Source organism: Halichoerus grypus, chromosome X, assembly GCF_964656455.1.
Source record: "Halichoerus grypus chromosome X, mHalGry1.hap1.1, whole genome shotgun sequence".
NCBI lineage: Eukaryota > Metazoa > Chordata > Mammalia > Carnivora > Phocidae > Halichoerus > Halichoerus grypus.
The window spans coordinates 17,096,318-17,116,611 of record NC_135727.1 but is presented as its reverse complement, the minus strand read 5'-3'; the positions used below and the strand labels follow the sequence as shown (position 1 = coordinate 17,116,611).

General features: G+C 37.6%; 1 protein-coding gene across 6 annotated transcripts in view; it reads left to right on the top strand.

The window, feature by feature from the left end:
* LOC118544478 (P2R1A-PPP2R2A-interacting phosphatase regulator 1) overlaps positions 1-20,294 on the top strand; it is a 60,996-nt gene that overhangs the window by 18,123 nt on the left and 22,579 nt on the right. For 3 of the 6 annotated variants that reach the window (XR_013444469.1, XR_013444470.1, XR_013444471.1), the window contains exons 4-9: positions 2,546-2,608; positions 12,694-12,737; positions 12,841-12,895; positions 14,358-14,447; positions 14,844-14,932; positions 20,020-20,116. Coding sequence is in view for 3 of the 6 variants with exons in the window: in XM_078063866.1 (XP_077919992.1) it covers positions 2,546-2,608; positions 12,694-12,737; positions 12,841-12,895; positions 14,358-14,447; positions 14,844-14,932; positions 15,535-15,596; positions 20,020-20,116 (500 nt within the window). In the remaining 3 variants the exon portion in view is untranslated. Of the gene's footprint in view, positions 1-2,545; positions 2,609-12,693; positions 12,738-12,840; positions 12,896-14,357; positions 14,448-14,843; positions 14,933-15,534; positions 15,597-20,019; positions 20,117-20,294 lie in introns of all 6 variants that reach the window. The other 3 variants (XM_078063866.1, XM_078063869.1, XM_078063867.1) reach the window with 2 other exon arrangements.

Sequence of the window (20,294 nt, the reverse complement as noted above, 5' to 3'; positions counted from 1 at the left end):
GAGAGGGGGGAGGGTAAGAGGGAGAAGCAAACTCTCCGCTGAGCAGGGAGCCCGATGCGGGACTCGATCCAGGGACTCCAGGATCATGACCTGAGCCGAAAGCAGTTGCCCAACCAACTGAGCCACCCAGGCACCCACATCATTAGTTTTTGATGTAGTGTTCCATGATTCATTGTTTGCGTATAACACCCAGTGCTCCATTCAATACGTGCCCTCTTTAATACCCATCACCGGGCTAACCCATCCCCCCACCCTCCTCCCCTCTAGAACCCTCAGTTTGTTTCTCAGAGTCCATAGTCTCTCATGTGGTTTTAACACTTTCTTAAGCAAAATATAACTAGTGAGAGAAAATGCCCCTTAAAGAGTCACATGATACATTTTAAAATCTAATAAAAATTCAGACTAGCTACTTCATAAAAATGCTTATATATCCAACACACCTTTTTGAACACTCATCTTCTCCCCACACACCAACTCATTCCTCTTACTGCCTTTCCTGGCTACCACCCACCCATGGGTTTCAGCTAGGAACTTCAGACCAATCTTGAGCTCTTTTCACTCTTTCTTTTTTTTTAAGATTTTATTTATTTTTTAATTTTTTATTGTTTTAGAGAGAGAGCACGTGTTGAGTGCAGGGCGGGAGGGCCAGAGGGAGAGGGTGAGAGAGAATCTTAAGCAGGCTCCATGCTCAGCTCGGAGCCCCACTCAGGGCTCAATCCCACGACCTGAGATCATGACCTGAGCCAAAATCAAGAGTTGAACGTTCAACTGACTGAGCCACCCAGGCACCCCTAAGGATTTTATTTTTAAGTAATCTCTACTCCCAACATGGGGCTCAAACTCACAACCCTGAGATTAAGAGTCATGTGCTCTACTAACTGAGCCAGCCAGGCACCCCTCTTTTTACTTTCTCATCATTTCTCCAGTCCACCTCCTTCTCTTCATCCCACCCTTTTTCATTCAGACTCTCATTATCTTTTACCTGGCCTTTGATCCTGCTTCTAGTCCCTCTTCCCTCCACCCTCAATTTGTTCTGTATATGCTGCTAGGGTTGCCTTTCTAAAACAGATATGATCTTGTTTAAAATGCGTTGAGTTTTTTTTAAAAGATTTTATTTATTTATTTGACAGAGAGAGACAGCGAGAGAGGGAACACAAGCAGGGGGAGTGGGAGAGGGAGAAGCAGACTTCCTGCCGAAGCAGGGAGCCCAATGCGGGGCTCGATCCCAGGACCCTGGGATCATGACCTGAGCTGAAGGCAGATGCTTAATGACTGAGCCGCCCAGGTGCCCCTAAAATACTTTGAGTTTTAAGAACTCAGAAGGATCTATGCTTTAGGTTTCCTATTGGGCTCAAAAGACTAAAGTCCAAAATCCATAATCTGGTTTCAGCCAAATTTCCCCAGATTTGCTTCCTTTCATGCCCTATCATGTACCAAATTTCAGCCACCCTGAATCTCTCTGTTCCCCAAACATGTCTCTGCCTGAGCATCTCTTCTCACTTCCTGAAATACCCTGCTTCCTCTTTCCTGTCTATTGAATTCCTACCCTCCTCTATGAAGCCTTCCCCAGGAACCCCAGGCAGAAATATAGTCTCTGTGCTTTGACTTCCCACGAATCATAACTTGTTCTGGCACACTGACCTATGGCCTAATTTTTCCTACCTACACTTTGAATTTCTCAAGGACAGGAAAATGTTTTATTTCTCTTTGGATCCTCAGGGTCTAGCACAGTGGTTTACCTCATTAAATATTTCTGAATGCACAACTCAGTGTGCTCTTAAGATATAATGTAAAAGTAAGATATGGTAGATTCATTATCTGGCATTTCAAGAACTAACCAGGATACAGGTAGAATGGATAAATGAATTCTAAAGGTACTTTTCAAGCCTCATTTTCACACTTAGCTTTAAATCCCTCCATTCTTTCATGCCCCTCTTGTGTGGGTCCTCATAAGCTTTGAGATAAGACAGAACAGGAGAAAGTAGTCTAAATGACAAGTATCTGAACAAGCAAGAGAAAATGTCTTGAGCTACTTGGAAGTGACTGCCTTAAGTCATTTCATGTTATGAAAGTGTGGTTTCTTCAGCTGGGTTCTAAGATATGTGATGGGGTTATTTTGTTTGTTTTTTGCAAGATAAAACTGGCAAGAAAAAGTGAGGTGATTTCAAGATCCAGTGACTTGGGAAAGGGAAAGTAGAGATAAATAAAATATTCTGTTGATGTTCTGCCCGGTATCTTTTATGTTAACTCAGTTATTTTGTTCTGTTCTGTTATATATATGTACTTTTGATTAGTATAATTTTCAGTCAAGAGTCAGTTGGATCTTTTATTATTTCTTTAATTTTAAGTTTAACTAATACTGTTGCTAACATGCATTAGGCACTCAGACATTTTAGGTAATTCAACATTGACTTAATTAATGTTTAGAAATAATTAATCAGAAACATTCAAGCCAGCTTGACTTCTGTTTATTTTTTTATTGAAGTATGATTAATATTCAATGTTATGTTAGCTTAGGTATTGACTTTTATATTTTAAATTTCAGTTTTTGCCACCCTCTCACATCCCCATCCGTGCTTCCTATGGTCGCCTTCATCAAATCAAACAGGTAAGAAGACTTTCAAAACTGATAGCTGTTCAATAAAAAGAAAACTTTATTTTTCTTTAAAAAAATACCTGTGGTTCAGTAATTCCAAATTAGGTCACATGTGATTCTGTTTTTAATTCTAGTAATGGTTCCTCTAAAACAAAAACAACTAAGGAGTCCTATATTTCTTTGAGTTATTACCTATTTTAATAAACTGATAGTTTCCAGAAAGACAATATACTCTTCTGCCTTGAATCTGACCTCTTTCAGAGATCGCAAAGAAAAAAGAAAATTAATTTTTAGGTTCATAATGACCATAGTTATCATGGTTTTTTTAAACCGTCAGGTGAAGAAATTTTTTTGACAGATGAAATGGCCTTTATGCTATCATTTTGTGTTCATTTCTTAGTGATCTGAGTTCAGGGACACATTGTACCTCACTGGCTTATGTTCTGTGCAGGCGTGTGTGTGTGCATGCATGCGTGTGCATGGGTGTGTGTGTGTGTGTGTGTAATAGCAAATGCCTAATACACAGTTAAACCTTTTAATTATCCAAAGATTAGCCACAGAGCTCAAAAGATCAAATCACCACTCCGCCACAGGTGGTAGGATTTTTCTGACCCAACTACAAGCAGATTTTTGTTCAAGGGCGGCTTAACTGTTATGAAGCACTTATTATTTACTTAGCGCTAAAATAGGTACTTTACATCTGTGCTCTCATTTTATCTCACAACATAAGATCAGAAACTCATGACAGGAGAAATTTAGTAATTTACCCAGTGTTCAGAGTTAGTGAATGTCAGAGCCAGAACTAGCCCCAAATTACTGGATTCCTTTCCAGCTACCTTTTCCCCGTGTCAGTGGCACAGAAGCCATAGTATCTCAGGAGTCTGGTGTTTGGGACTCCAACTCCTGCTTCCTTTCCCTTCCTCCCTCTCACACCATGGCTTCCCTGAAGTCCAGCCTGTCATCCAGTAGCAAACAAGTATGGTAAAAAGATTCTTTTACTTTTTAGTGGATAAAACATTCTTTAACTGTCTTTGCAAGTATGGAGCTCTTTTAGAAGTTCTTAAGGAAAGAACCTAAAATTAGTAGGTAACATGACCTCTGGTTTATCTGTGCAATTTGTTTTGTTGCTTCCCCTAAATGAGATCACTACTTTAAAATTGACTATATGTTGCTATTTGATTATGAAGCTTGAAATCAAGGTAAATATTTGAAAATTGATTACATGTTGCTATTTGACTATGAAGCTTGAAATCAAGAAAAATTTAACTGGTCAGTAAATTGTAAAGCAGTCTATTTCCATAGTGACAGAATATATGTTATAAACATTTAAAATGAAACACAAGTAGAAAGTGAATTAAATGGGAAAATAGAAATAATATTAGCTTTCAATCTGGGTACTGATTGAATGGAAAATCAAGACTTATTTTCAGCAGCTTAATGGTCTGATAGATATCTTAAATTGCATATTTCTTTATATGCATTCTTTTTTTTTTTTGAGAGAGAGAGAGAAAGAAAGAGAGAGTGCGTGAGCCGGGGAAGGGGTGAGGGGCAGAGGAAGAGGGAGAGAAAGAGTCCAAGGCAGGCTCCATGCCCAGGGCAGAGCCCAACACAGGGCTCAATTTCATGACCCTGAGATCATGACCTGAGCTGAAATCAAGAGTCAGACGCTTAACAGACTGAGCCACCCAGGCACCCCTCTTTATATGCATTCTTTGACCGTGATTTCTTTTTAGCTGTTGAACTTACTAACCTTTTGGGGAGGATGCCTGAAAGTAAATCCCTGATCTCTTTTTACCCACTAACACTCAGTATGAGTCTCTGAGAAGGACTTTTTTTCTTACATAATCACAATGCCATCATTACATCTAGCAAAATTAAGTTATTCTTTAATGTCATCTAATAACCAGTCCATGTTAAAATTCTCACTGTTCTCAGAAATGTCTGTTTTACTGATTCAAACATGTTCCAACCATGATCTCTCAGATCTCTCTCTCTTTTTTAAAGATTTTATTTATTTATTAGAGAGAGAGAGAGCACGAGGCAGGGGAGGGTCAGAGGGAGAAGCCAACTCCCCACTGAGTGGGGAGCCCGATGTGGGGCTGGATCCCAGGACCCTGAGATCATGACCTGAGCTAAAGGCAGTCCCTTAACCGACTGAGCCACCCAGGCGCCCCTCAGGTCTCTTTTATTTAAAACATTCCCTTCCCCTCCTGGTTTTTGTTCCATGCCACTTATTTATTGAAGAAACCAGGCCATTTGTCCTGTAGACTGCCCCACATTCTGATTCTGTTTCCATGTGGTGTTTAATATGTTCTTTTGTTCCCTGCGTTTCCTATAAACTGATTTGATTACATTTTTTTACTTTTAAATAAGCACACAGCCCAAGTCAATATTAGGTTCTGGGTCAACATTTAAGTCAATGTATGATTTAAGTTACCCCTTTCCTAGCAGGCAGTTAGTGCATAATTTTTTCTCAACTGGGGCTACTAGCTGTTTTCTAGGCATTAGGGAGCTTGAGAAAATGAAGCTGGAAGTTAATGTTCTATTTTCCCCCCAGCTTTACTGATATGTAATTGACATATAACATTGTCTAAGTGTAAGGTGCACAACATGATGATTTATGTATATATTGTGAGGTGATGACCATGGAAGTTAATTTTCTAAACACATAGGACTTCCTAAGTGTTCAGGAACTATTCTTTTTATGTAATTTTCCTTTCCTAGTAACAATCAAGTTTATGTTTCAAGAGGTTTGGAAGCGCTCAGCTTTTAGTTCCCTATCCCAAAACCCTAAACATAATTAACCACCCTGCTGAAATAGTTTGTGTATTAGTTTGCTAGGGCTGCCACAACAAAGTACCACAAACAGGGGGACTCAAACAACAGAGATTTAGTTTCTCACAGCTCTGGAGGCTGGAAGTCCGAAATCAAGGTGTTGGCAGGATTGGTTTCTTCTGAGGGCTGTGAGAGAAGCGTCTGTCTGTTCCAGGCCTCTGTCCTTGGCTTGTAAATAGCCATCTTCGTGTTCAGCTGGTGTTTTCCCTACACATATGTCTGTCTCCAAATTTCTCCTTTTTTATAAGGACGTATTGGATTAGGGCCCACCCTCATCACCTTATCCTAATTTGATTACCTCTGCAAATACCCTATCTCCAAGTAAAGTCATATTCTGAGGCGCTGGGGGTTAGGACTTCAACATACTAGATTTTAGGGGGACACAGTTCCACCCATAACAGTTTGTTCACAGTATATGGTTCTATAACTTTACCTTTATTTCCTGCCTTGTTCAATAGGATAGAAAATCACTGAGACCCAGTAAGAACGTGACTTTTTCCAGCAGTGCCTTAAGTAGAATCAGTCAGATTATCTACTTGCCTGTCACCTCTGCATTTCTAGCATCTCTTCCTTTTATATCTTCACAAATGTAAACTTTAGCAACACATATTCCAGTCTTTGTTTTATCTTAACCTGGTTTGGATAAATTAAACTGGGTTTAGACACAAATGTAAGGGAACTTTATGAAATGAAGCTTTGGAGACAGATGGTGCCAGCTGAAGTGCAGGGCGTGATTCTGAGAGGGGCCATCTAGGTACCACAGTGTAGTTTCCGCAGTCTAGGAAGGCGCTGGCATTAGATCTCGGTGGTATGTTCTTCAGTTTTCTGGTCTTCCTTGAAACCTATGAAGTACCCAGTCTTTTTTATGAAGAGATGTTTAATTTGATCTTAGTGTACCAATCGTTTCATTCTTTCAGCAAGCATTTGTTAAGCACTGTGCCAGCACTGGGCAACTAAAATCTTTCAGGCATACTCAACTTCCGAGAGCACAAGTGGCTAACTTACTATTTCCATTTTTACCTTGGATCCTAAAAACCTGAAAGCTAAGTTTAGCACTCAAGTGCAGCAACTCCCCTTAACCTGGGTTTCTAGCATATAGTACTCTTTGCCCTTGACTGGGCAAAGAGTACTATATATAGGCAATAGTACTATATAGTACTATATAAGGCAAGCATGGCTCTTGACCTTATTTTAACAATTGTATTTCTTTTTTTTTTTTTTAAAGATTTTATTTATTTATTTGAGAGAGAGAATGAGAGAGCGAGAGAGAGCACATGAGAGCGGGGAGGGTCAGAGGGAGAAGCAGACTCCCTGCTGAGCAGGGAGCCCGATGCGGGACTCGATCCGGAGACTCCAGGATCATGACCTGAGCCGAAGGCAGTCGCTTAACCAACTGAGCCACCCAGGCGCCCCAGCAATTGTATTTCATTATAAGCACCTCATAGCCATTTTGGAAATAGGCAAGATATAAACAATTAAAGAGTCAACCTGCTTTTACTAACAACCCTCAAAATGGCTGATGTTGGCTAATGCTCTGACTTTCAGTGGGAGGAACAACAGGCAAAATCCTGTCCTGCTTTGGGAAAAATTGCTCTTGTTGGTTGAGTAAATTACAAAATACTTTGAACTTCTCACTACAGGAAAACACCTACATAAAATATTAAATGGAAGGACTATACTAACCTTACATTGTATTGAAAAGATTTACTGTTATTCCATTATTTTTTTTTTTAGATTTTTTTTTTATTTATTTATTTGAGAGAGAGAGAATGAGAGAGAAAGCACATGAGAGAGGGGAGGGTCAGAGGGAGAAGCAGACTCCCTGCCAAGCAAGGAGCCCGATGCGGGACTCGATCCAGGGACTCCAGGATCATGACCTGAGCCGAAGGCAGTCGCTTAACCAACTGAGCCACCCAGGCACCCCCTTTTTTTTTTTAGACTTTTTTTTTATTTATTTATTTGAGAGAGAGAGCACATGAAAGGGGGGAGGGTCAGAGGGAGAAGCAGACTCCCTGCCAAGCAAGGAGCCTCCATTATTTTAAAAGACTAACTTCTTAAACTTCCTTTCCCAATTTCCCTCATTTTCCATAATGACATCAAAATAACTCAAAGCTCTAGGTTCACCTTCAGTTCTTCCTTATTTTCTCCTGTATCTAAGTAGGCATCTAATCCTATTAATTCTTCCTTGACAACATCCTCTGTTCCCACTTCCTTCTGTCCCTTGGGTCCAGATTACTGTAATAATATTCTAAGAGATTTCCTATCTCTGCCAGTACAATCCAACTTCCACAACCAACACCAAGATAACTTCTCGAAGACATCATTTTCACCTTTTCCTCCCCTGTGCAAAAAGGTATAATGGCTTCCCATTACCTATTGAAGAGGAGTAAGAATAAGAATAGCTAGGTTGTAGTGAGTGCTTACTTACATAGGTTTCCAGGCACTGTGGGAAAGAGCTGTACACCCGCCTCATTATCCTCAATTCTTATCATCATCTTCATGTGGATGAGGAGACTGAGGCTCAAGTTCAGTCACTTGCCTAGGGTTGCACAGGTAATAAGTTACAGAGCTGAGATTCAACCCAGTTCTATTTGGCTCCAAAGCCTGTGGTCCTAACAACTATGCTATTCTGCCCAAACTCTTTAAGCTCAAACCCTTCAGTTATTTAAGATCCTGGAAATCTGGCCCTATTTTACCTCTCTAGTTTTATCTCTCATTACTTCATTGTACAAACTCTGTTTCAGTCAAGCTAGTCTCACTACCCTGAAACCTGCTGTTTCTTTCCCTCTAAGCTTTTGTTCACATGGTTCCTTCTGCTTGGAATACCTTCCCCTTCACCCTGTGTTTGTCCAGATTTTAAACTACTTTCAAGGCCTAGGTCACATTTTATTTATTTTTTTAAGATTTTATTTATTTGTCAGAGAAAGAGAGAGCACAAGCAGGGGGAGCGTGGCAGGCAGAGGGAGAAGTAGGCTCTCCGCTGAGCAAGGAGCCCGATACGGGGTTCGATCCCAGGACCCTGGGATCATGACCTGAGCCAAAGGCAGACGCTTAACCGACTGAGCCACCCAGGCACCCCTAGATCACATTTTAATTCACACAACTCAACCCACTTTTCTATTCCAGACTACCCATAATGTGTATTGTTTATATTGAGAATAATATTTAAACTCTTGATCATACACTGCATCAATACAAAATGTTTTAGCACATCCTTCCAATATATGTAAATAATGTATCCTTAATACATGATGGACATATACTACCAAGCTAGTATATAATATGAATCACTGAATATATGCAAAATACAAATATAAAAATGATGAGCTAAAGATGAAATGATGTTTTTAGAACATTTTAAATTGTATTTTATTAACTATAGGTCATTATTGAGAGTGAATATGAGTTCATATTTCCAGTAGTCTTCATGATTTAAGATTATTTTAGCCAGTGCCTTGATAGAGATTAGCTCAGCATTGTGTTTTCACAAGAAGGTGGCAGATGATGTGTGCTTTGCTAGGTAGGAGCTTCACCTTTGTCATTTCCCTGTCATTCACTTAGACTTGTATTACAAATCTTCTGTCCAACATTTCTTTATAGAAATCTTGTTAAGATACTTGTCTATTTTGTGGAACTTGGTTTAATTAAAACTAGATAATATATCCAAATGGCCACCTAACTTGCAATTAGTTATAATTAGCTAAAGGCCAAAAACATGCTGGTGTTTTGCAAGATCTTTGGACCCTCTGGGCTGATGAGGGCACCTGTGTCAAGATGGCTACTATGAGCAAACCTTCCTTCCTTACTATCTTAGATTTTAAAATATATAAATTGAATTTCTGTGTTTTTCTTTTTGCTTCCCAGTGGATCACCTTGTATACTTCCTGGGCTATGATCATGCTTACTTTGGAGAGCACCAACTTAATGTGTATAAAACTTGTCTCTCAAATGTGATTCTAGGCCATTTTAGGGAAAGCTCATCTGCTTATTTCATGTGTTCCCCATAATATTTAGCACCATATTTGCCCAGCACTATCCTAGGTACTTTATTATGTGTGAAATACGTTTTTTAAAATACCAGGACGAATTTAGACTGTGCAATTTCTTAAAGCCATTTCAACCATTTTTAAGAGTACAATTCAGTGTTATTAAGCACATTCACAATGTTGAGCAACCATCATCACTTTTCATTTCCAGAAATTTTTCATCATGCCAAACAGAAACTCCATACCCATTCAGCAGTAACTTCCTTTTTAACCTCAATCTCCTGTAACCTCTGTTCTACTTTTTGTCTCTATGAAGATTTGTATTCTAGGTACCTCATAAAAGTGGCATCATACAATATTTGTTCTTTTGTGTTTGTTATTTCACTTAACATAATGTTTGCAGTATTCATCCATGTTGTAGCATGTGTCAGAACTTCCTTCCTTTTCATGGCTAAATGATAACTCCATTGTATGTTTATATCACATTTTTTAATCTATTCATCTGGTGATGAACACTTGGGTTGTTTCCACCTTTTGGCTATTGTGAATAGTGCTACTAATGAACATTGGTGTACAAGTACCTGTTTGAGTCCCTTTTTTAATACTTTTGGGTATATACATAGGAACAGGATTGGTGGATCATATGGTAATTCAATGTTGAACTTTTTGAGAAACCATCGAATTGTCTTCCACAGAGTCTGCACTATTTTACATTCCCACCAACAATGTGTAAGAGTTCCAATTTCTCCACATTCTCACCAACACTTGTTTTTTTCTGCATTTTAAAATAATAGCTATCCTAGGGGCACCTGGGTGTCTTAGTTGGTTAAGCGTCTGCCTTTGGCTCAGGTCATGATCCCGGAGTTCTGGAATGGAGTCCTGCACTGGGCTCCCTGCTCAGCAGGGAGTCTGCTTCTCCCTCTCCCTCTGCCCTTCACCCTGCTTGTGCTCTCTCTCTCTCAAATAAATAAATAAAGTCTTTAAAATAAAATAAAATAAATAAAAAATAATAGCTATCCTAATAAGTGTGAAGTGTTAGTTCATTGTGGTTTTGAATTGCATTTCCCTAATGACAAATGTTAAACATCTTTTCACGTGCTTATTAACCATTTGTATGTCTTCCTCGGAAAAATGTCCGTTCAAGTCCTTTACCCTTATTTTAATTAGGTTGTTTATCTTTTTGTTGTATTATAGAAGTTCTTTATATATTCTGGATATATAAAATATAAGATTTGCAAATATCTTCTCCAGTTCTTTTTTCAAAAGATTTTTTAAATTAATTAATTAATTTTTTTTAAAAGATTTTATTTATTTGAGAGAGAGCGAGAGAGCATAAGCAGGGGGAGTGGCAGAGTGAGAGGGAGAAGCAAACTCCCCACTGAGTAGGGAGCCCAACACGGGGCTTGATCCCAGGACTCCAGGATCATGACCTGAGCCAAAGGCAGATGCTCAACCAATGAGCCACCCAGGCGCCCAATTAATTTATTTTAGAGAGAGAGCACCAGAATGGTGAGGAGGGGCAGAGGGAGAGAATCTTCAAGCGACTCCGCACTGAGTGCCGAGCCAGACGTGGAGCTTGATCCCACAACCCTGAGATTGTGATGTGAGCCGAAATCAAGAGTCAGACGCTTTTAACTGACTGAGCCACCCAAGAGCCCCTATCTTCTCCAATTTTGTAATTGTCTTTTCACTCTCTTGATAGTGTCTTTTGATACACAAAAATTTTAAACTTTATGAAGTCTAGTTTATCTGTTTTTTTCTTATGTTACCTGTGCTTTTGTATTATATCCGAGAAATCATTACCAAATCCAATTCATGAGGTCTTTGCCCTATGTTTTCTTATAAGAGTTTTATAGTTTTAGGTCTTACATTTAGGTCTTTCATCCATTTCAAGTTAATTTTTATACATGGTGTAAGGAAAGGATTCAACTTCATTCTTTTGCATGGGGATGTTCAGTTTTTCCAGCACCACTCGTTGAAAAGACCATCCTTTCCCCAGTGAATGGTTTGGCACCCTTATGGAAAATCAATTGACCGTATGTGCGGGTGTTCATTTCTGGGCTCTCTGTTCTATTCCATTGATCTATATGTCTGTCCTTATGCCAGTACTGCACTATTTTGATTACTGTTGCTTTATGGTAAGTTTTGAAAGCAGGAAGTGTGAGTCCTCCAAATTTATGCTTCTTTTTCAAGATTGTTTTGGTTATTCGGGGCTCCTTGAGATTCCATGTGAATTTTATTTTTTCTTCCATGTGAATTTCAGGATGGGTTGTTCTATTTCTGCAAAAAATGCCACTGGGATTTTGATAAGCATTGCATTGCATCTGTTGATCACTTTGGGTAGTATTGCCATCTTAAAAATACTACATTTTCCAATTCATGAACACAGGATATCTTTCCATATGTGGGTTATTTTTTAAATAACTATTTATGTGAAAAATGATACTTGCATTTATTAAAAAAATAAAGGTCAAACAATATGGTAAAGTACAAAGAAAGAAAGAACAAATTACCCTAAATCTCACTACTCATTGATAAGTACTGTGAACTTTTTGGTGAACATCCTTCAGAACATCTCTTGTTTATAATTTTACATAAATAGCCTCTGAGGGTTTTTTTTCCTACTTAATATGTAATACATGTTTTTCAATGTCAATTACTAGATTTAAATCATGTTTGCACATAGGGGTGCCTGGGTGGCTCAGTCGGTTAAGTGTCTGCCTTCAGCTCAGGTCATGATCCCAGGGTCCTGGGATTGAGCCCCGAGTCAGGCTCCCTGCTCAGCGGGGAGTCCGCTTGTCCCTCTCCCTCTGCCCCTGTCCCCTTCTCATATACGCGCTCTCTCTCTCAAATAAATAAAATCTTTTAAAAAAATAAATAGATCATGTTTGCACCTTCATTTAATTAAACAAACCGATACTGATAAACATTTAGTTTGCTTTGGACTGTGAGTAATACTTATTAATATCATAGTATTAATGGTAGGAAAAATAGTATAATAATGAATGTTTGATGTTTGCTCTTTTGAATGAAGAAAGCTACAAAGTTTTTCATCTAAAAAGTTTCTGCATATTTGATGTACTGTAATGCATTAGTAATAGATCTTTGGTGTAGTAGGTGCAACAATTAAAAGTAGAGAACTAGACACTTGTTTAGAGATTTTATACTCTAGCTCTTCTATAGCCCAGTGAATAATAATAAAGGTACAGCCAAATGAAATAATTTTGTAAAACCATAAGATCTGGTATTCATTTATTCTCACGTTCTGCCTTTCAGGAAGAAGGCATGAATTTAGTAACTAGAGAAGCAATGCATGAATGGTGAGTAGTGTACTTTGAATTACTAGTCTGATCATCTCTATATTCAGTTACATCTTTTTTTTTAGTTAGGCAAACTCCAGTACTGATATCTCTTCTTTTGCAGGGAGGTACAAACCGCAATACGGATAAGTCGGTCTTGGGAAGAGAGTTTGAAGCTGGTATGGTATTAACACTTCAATTTTATAGAAAATTTGCAATTTTTACTGATTTTCAATATTGGCACTACCTAGTTTTGCTGTAATTTCTAGAAATCTAAGCTCTCACTTGAAATTGAAATTTATATGCTGCATAAATAATTTTTGATTGCTCCTAAGAAACAGTTGATGACTTACTCATAAAAATAACTGATATCATTTGAAAGTGGGGTTCAAAGTAAATAGTTGTCTGATACAAAACCATTGTTGTTGTGGACCAGCTTCCTCTCTGTCCTAGTGAGTCTAAGAAAAGTTCAGTTCTGCTGGTCAAATTGCTTAGATGACAAAACAATAAATGATTTCACTCCTTCCTACCTAATTTATTAACTAGGTATTAGAGTTTCAACCCATAGACAATGGGTTTCCTGGATAAATACTACATTTCTATGCCTGTAACACATATACTCCCACTAACATTTTAACATGCAACCTTTAATTTGAACATATTTGGAATTTAGTTACATCCCCTGCTAACATTTTTTAATGTCTCTGTACACATTATGATTACTTAGTTGTGGAAGTTGAGCAATGTTTAGGGTTCTTTTCCATGGACATTTCAGATAATGATAGAGAATTGAGCTGAAAATTGGGTAGAAGAGATTCTGGCTAGATGTCAGTGTCCAGATTTGGGAGTCACTGGATTAGGAAATGGGTCATCAACAGAAACAATGACATCTTATTTTCCTTTGGCCCTGAGTGCCTTAGATGGACATCTGTTCCTGATTTAGGAGTAGGTCCTGAAGATTGAGTAGATAACCTCTGAAGCCTGCCCCTTTTCATGTTTAGTGCTAATACAATTTATAGATGCTGTTGGATTCCCTTAACTGACCCAGTTCTAATTACTTCAGGGGTTGGCACGAGTGAGTGAATCTGTGAATGTGTTAGGAAGAGGAAGGGAACATGTAACATAACTGTACTGTGTCTTAGGAAAGAAAAGAGCACATTTTAAAGTCCTGAATTATGCAGTACTGATTTTGTCCACATAAAATCTATAAACATTTTTTAATAACTGTAATTATTTTTACTGTCCCATTTGTATCTTAGTTCTAACCAAATCCTTTTTTATTGTTTCCTGGACATAGCATTGTAGTTTTCAACAACAAAGCACAGGTCAGACGCCAAGAGAAAAATTTTAATTTAGGATTTGTGTATATAAGTAAGTATTGCTCGATATCAAGTGCTCACATTCTAGGCCTTTTGGGGACACTAGGGAAGCCCCTCAACTTGCCATGAGCTCTCTTTCCCAAAAGGAAAGAGTGAAGTGAATCTTGGGTTCCCTGCTTGCTTTAGGATGATATGAGCTCCTCACCATGGTACAACCACTGATTCAGTAAGGATTCCCTTGCCTGTGCAGCAGCTATCTCCCTAAGTATGTGCTAGGGAAGCAACTGGCGCTACAATGGTACACTGCTTTCTGCTTACACAGAGTGACAATGATTTAGAGAAACCGTCTTCAAAGCGCATCAATTTAATTCCAGTGTCCCCAGCAGCTCCTCCCACCAGGGGGATTGGGAAGGTAAGAAAGGAGAGCCTAAGAATCTGTGTCCTTTGAAATTTTTATAAAATATTAATGTTTCACCACCCACATTTTGGGGGGATATGTTTTGCCATGGGACATCTGATTCTAAATGACATTTTTCCCTTCCTTTTCATCTCTTGAACTATTATTAACATATAACAAAAGTCACCAACTTTGAAGTATATGATTTGATTAATTTTCGTAATTGTGTACACTTCTGTAACCATAACCATAATCAAGATACAGAACAGTTCCCACACTCTAAACAATGTCCTCGTGATCTTTTGCACTTGATATCCTCTTCCCCCACCCCCCCGCCCACCCTAGAAAACCACTGATCTGCTTTCTGAGAAGAGTGGTGGTTTTAAAACCTCTGTTCTAATTTGGTTTTAGCACTGTTTTCCTCCATCGTTACAAACTTGTGTGAGTTGCACCACTATGCCTCCAAGCCCTTTTCCCAGTCCTACGCGACAATTTACAATGTAAGTTCATGTTGTATGAAAATATACCAAATTGCTTATAAAATAAGAATTTTAGAAACTTACAAGAAATAATAGCTCCAGGTTCTATGACAACCAAAGAAGTCGTGTGTTTTTAGCTAAATTAAAATGCCATTGTTTTGATTTATTATTTTGTATATTGAAAAGAATTAAGTGACTAAGAACATGTGAGAACATGCGAACACACGAAGAATCAGTAATTCATTAGCCCTGTTGAACATATGCTTCCTCTCCAAGCTTGATGATAAGGATCAGAGCTAATTCTTAAACTGTAAACAACTGTACCTGGTCATTTACCCATGATTTTCACCCTGATTCAAGGCAAGTCACAACTAGAACTGTAGGTCTTTCTAGCTTTTCTCCCCCCCACAATTTCAGAGAATCCTGAATCCTTACAAATTACAAGACAGTTTGCTATCCTGAAGCATTCCTGTTTTTAACCCAGATTTAGAGAAGAGCAATAAAACAATGTGATACTACACAGTCCTTTTTTAGTGTATGTCCTTAGATCTATTATAATGAAATAGTCATAGCTGAATTTGTTCAAATTTTTTCTTGTAATGATTGTCATAATTTTATTTTAGAAGAAGTCAAAACCCCACCAACATTATTAGACCAAGTATCTGTGGACCATTAAAAAGAAAAGGTACTTTTATCTACCAGCAAAAATAAATATAACTTCGAATTATTTTTATAAAATATCATATAAAATCAAGTGTTATAAGAAATTAATTTTAAAGGATTTTTTATTTAAAATATATTTGATAAGTTACTAGAGGCCTTTCGTTTTACTCAAACAAAACTATATGTAAAGATAATTTTAAAAGCTGTAAAGTACCATATAAATGTGAATTGAGAAATTTAATTCCAGTTTAGTCAACTATTATGATTTTCATTATATAATTCACCAAGCTAGCTGCCTTAAATACTTTCTGAAACAAGGTGGGGGGTGAATGAATGAACAAACAGAATGAATCAGTCCTAGTATTCCACTGAATCTCGACCCCTACCCTGCCTGCCGCTGTACCTACTTGTTGACTTCATATGAATAAGTTGACACAAATCAGATCCACTTACTACACTAAAAATATATGCTATGTTTCATGCTATCTTAATTTTGGTTAAATATATGGAAAATGACCCACCCAGTAATAAAAAGGCAGAAGAAAAAAACAGAAGTTGTTTTTTGTTGTTGTTGTTTTTTGTTTTGTTTTTTTTTAACTCCCACAGCCCTGGATCCCATTTCTCAACCCTGCCTCATAAGCTAGGTTGTTCTTCCTTTTTTGTTAATACCACTACTGAGTTTATAATAGGGAGGGAAAATGGATAAATAGGAAAGGAGGTTAAACTTTTAAAATGCGTCTTTGTGAAAAATCCATTAAGATAGGAAAGAAGAAGGAGAAGAAAAAAAAGAGGAGGAAAAGGGGGAAGAAAAGGAGAAGGGGAAGGAGGAGAGCGAAACTATAGGGAAAGAAATTGAAATTTAAATGTACTTCAGTCTTGCTTGTATTTTGGATTACTTAATGGCAGTTGTCCTAACAACACATCTAACTCAGCATGTACTTATTATATTCTAAGACTAAGACTAGATCAATTCCGGAAAACACTCTTTCAAACTAAGCACTTTGTTTTATGATGATGGATCAATGACCTAGCTTAGGGGTCTTTTGCCTGTGCTGTGAAGTTAGGGGCTAGTGTTGACAAAACATTTAAATATATTAAGTTTAAGAGCTGTTAGAAAGTTGGGGTCATTTGAGTATTTAAAATAAAATATGCTGGAGCGCCTGGGTGGCTCAGTCGTTAAGTGGCTGCCTTCAGCTCAGGTCATGATCCCAGAGTCCTGGGATCGAGTCCCACATCAGGCTCCCTGCTCAGCGGGAAGCCTGCTTCTCCCTCTCCCACTCCCCCTGCTTGTGTTCCTGCTCTCGCTGTCTCTGTCTCTGTCAAATAAATAAGTAAAATCTTAAAAAAATAAAATAAAATATGCTTAGGGGCACCTGGCTGGCTCAATTGGTGGGGCATGTGACTGATCTCAGGGTTGTGAGTTCAAGCCCCATGTTGGGTGTAGAGATTACTTAAAAATAAAATCTTAAAAAAAATAAATCAATAAAATAAAATACGCTTAAATTGAAGACAGTGTTTTACTAAATTAAAATAATTCTCCTTTTGGGGAGCCTGGGTGGGTGGCTCAGTCAGTTGAGCGTCCAACTCTTGATTTTGGCTCAGGTCACAATCTCAGGGTCGTGAGATCGAACACCTCGTTGGGCTCCACGCTCAGCACAGAGTCTGCTTCTCTCTCTCTTTCCCTCTCACTCTGCCCTTCCCCCCATTCGCATGCTTTCTGTCTCTAAAATAAATAAATCTTGGGACACCTGAGAGGCTCAGTCGGTTAGGCATCTGCCTTTGGCTCGGGTTGTGATCCCAGGGTCCTGGGATTGAGTCCCACATCCAGCTCCTCACTTGGCGGGGAGCCTGCTTCTCCCTTTCCCTTTGCCTACCACTCCCCCTGCTTGTGCTCTCTCTGACAAATAGATAAAAGCTTTTAAAAAAAAATAAATAAATAAATAAGTCTTTTAAAAAATAAATAAAAATAATTCTCCCTCTAAGACATTTACACATAAAATGTTTTATGACATTGAAAATTCCTGGAATTTTCTTAGAATTTATGATTTAAAAAATTGTTTTTATATTATAATTTTCACACAATACATTTGGTTTCTGCCCAGTATCTTGGTGGATGTGGCATGTCTCACACAAGCCTCTCATACTTGGTTTTCAGTTCCTCTGGAGGATGACTGCCTCCTTTCTTTGAGGTATCCCTAAGAACTCCAAAGCAAATTCTATATGTACTGCATAGTCTGTATTTTAAGTCAGACCCTTCCAAACACAGCCTATACAAGTTTGGTCAAAATTCTTGTGGAATTTTAGATATAGTAACAGATTAAACAGAAATTTAATTTTATTTATCTATTTGGGAATATGAATATCCATTTGGGAAACAACAAATGATGTCTTATTTGGAGCCTATTAATACAAATGAAATGTGGGGAAAGAAGGTATAAAAAAATCCAAAGAGGTCTTGGGTGGGGGAGAAAAAAGAATGAGGACTATATAAAATGGGAGAGAGTATGAGATAGCAGTTAAAATCTCCAAGCATATGAAGGCGCATTGTATGGTGATAAGCTACACCTACTTCCACTAGAAATAAGCAAGAGCAAATAAGACTTCAAGTGGGAATTCTGAGAAATCTGCAGAAATCAGATAGCTATAAAGAGTGTTTTACAAGTAATAATGGTTTCAGCAAAGATAATTTTTATATGATGAATTTGTCTTGGTATGTCTGGCTTTTAATTTAAACCCAAAAAGAAAGGTGAGTAGTTTTTCCGTAATGATGTAATTGTAATCTGGCATGGGACAGGATGCCCAGACCTCTTTTGAGATTTATGAGCCATGATTATACTCCTAAGGAAGGTTTGTGGAATCTCTACTTCTAGCGATATATATATCGCTTATTATATTATATTATATTATATTATATTATATTATATTATATTATATATATCGCTAGAAATGAGATTATATTTATTTAATTTAAAGATTTTATTTATTTCTTTAAGAGAGAAAGTGTGTGAGCAGGGGAGGAGCAGAGAGAGAGGGAGACAATCTCAGCAGACTCTGTGCCTAGCACAGAGCCCCTTGTGGGGCTCGATCCCAGGACCCTAAAGTCACAACCCAAAGTCACAACCCCAAAGTCACAACCTCTCTTCTGATACTACTCAACAGTCTGATATGAATGTGTGGTGAGTATTAACATGAGGTTTTAAGAGTCTAACACTTCACTGACTAAGCCACCCAGGTGCCCCAGAATATATATATATATATATATATAAAAGATTTTATATATATATATATATATATATATATATATAAAATCTTTTTAAAAATGAAAAATTTTTAATTTTTAAAAAGATTTTATTTATTTATTTATTTGAGAGAGAGAGAGCAGCAGAGGGAGAAGGAGAAGCAGGCACGGAGCCAGACTCAGGACTCTATCCCAGGACCCTGGGATCATGACCTGAGTTGAAGGCAGATGCTTAACCAACTGAGCTACCCAGGTGCCCCATTTCATTTTTTTTTTAAGATTTTTAAAATTTATTTTATTTTATTTATTTATTTGAGAGAGGGAGAGAGAGAGGTCAAGCAGGAGCCCGATGCGGGGCTTGATCTCAGGACCCTCAAGATCATGACCTGAGCTGAAGGCAGACACTTAATCGACTGAGCCACCCAAATAGGTGCCCCTATTTTATTTTATTTTTAAGTAAACTCTACACCCAACATTGGGCTTAAACTCACGACCAAGAGTCACATGCTCGACTGACTGAGCCGGCCAGGGGCCCCTATTCCTAGGGATATTTTTTAATGAGTAGTTGGCCTTAGTGTTTTACCATTCAAATTCCACCCTATGAGTTATGGGCTTGAACATCAGTTTTCTCTCATCCAGACATGGTTATCACATGATGGTGTAATAATGTGCAGATTTTAGCATTTACTTTGATGTAAAGATTACAGCAATGCAGTTTTTTGAGATTAGATGTGTCTCCTTAATCTTTAAAAATATATTTATTTTGATCATTGTATGCTATAAAAGAATTGATCTATTTAGTTCATTGTATATGTTTGGCAAAATAAAGATAGCAACAGCCTAAACATTTAAAATAAGGAATGAGATTAAATTATGGTATGGCCATACTACATAGCTCTATAAAATCACGTTGTAGAATTTAGTTAATAATATGAGAAAATTATAATCATTAAAAACAAAAAATAGGTTACATGTTGGTATTATATATGATACAAATCAAATTTTGTTTAAAAACAATCATGTGTACACACACATATTTAGGAATTACTGAAAAGTGGTTATCTCTGGGTAATGGGGACATAAAACTTTTTCCTTTGTTTTTATGTATCTTATAAATTATTTGCAATGAACAAGTTTTACTTTTACAATTAAAAGCAAAAGCATGTTAGATAAAACATATCTACTTTGATCTGCTTTTTTGTCATAGGTGAAATGACATTTGAAGATCAGCCAAAGAAACTTTTCCAAGGCACAACCAACATGCTTTCTTCTGATACTACTCAACAGTCTGATATGAATGTGTGGTGAGTATTAACATGAGGTTTTAAACATTCATTGGCCATTTTTCACTTGCTTTTTAAATCTGTTCTTACTATTGTATATATTCAGAAGTATTATTAAATATTTTTAGAAGTTATAAAACTAATATCCCAAATGAATGCTATTAGCTTTAGTTCTTCTCCCTAACATTTATGTGTGACG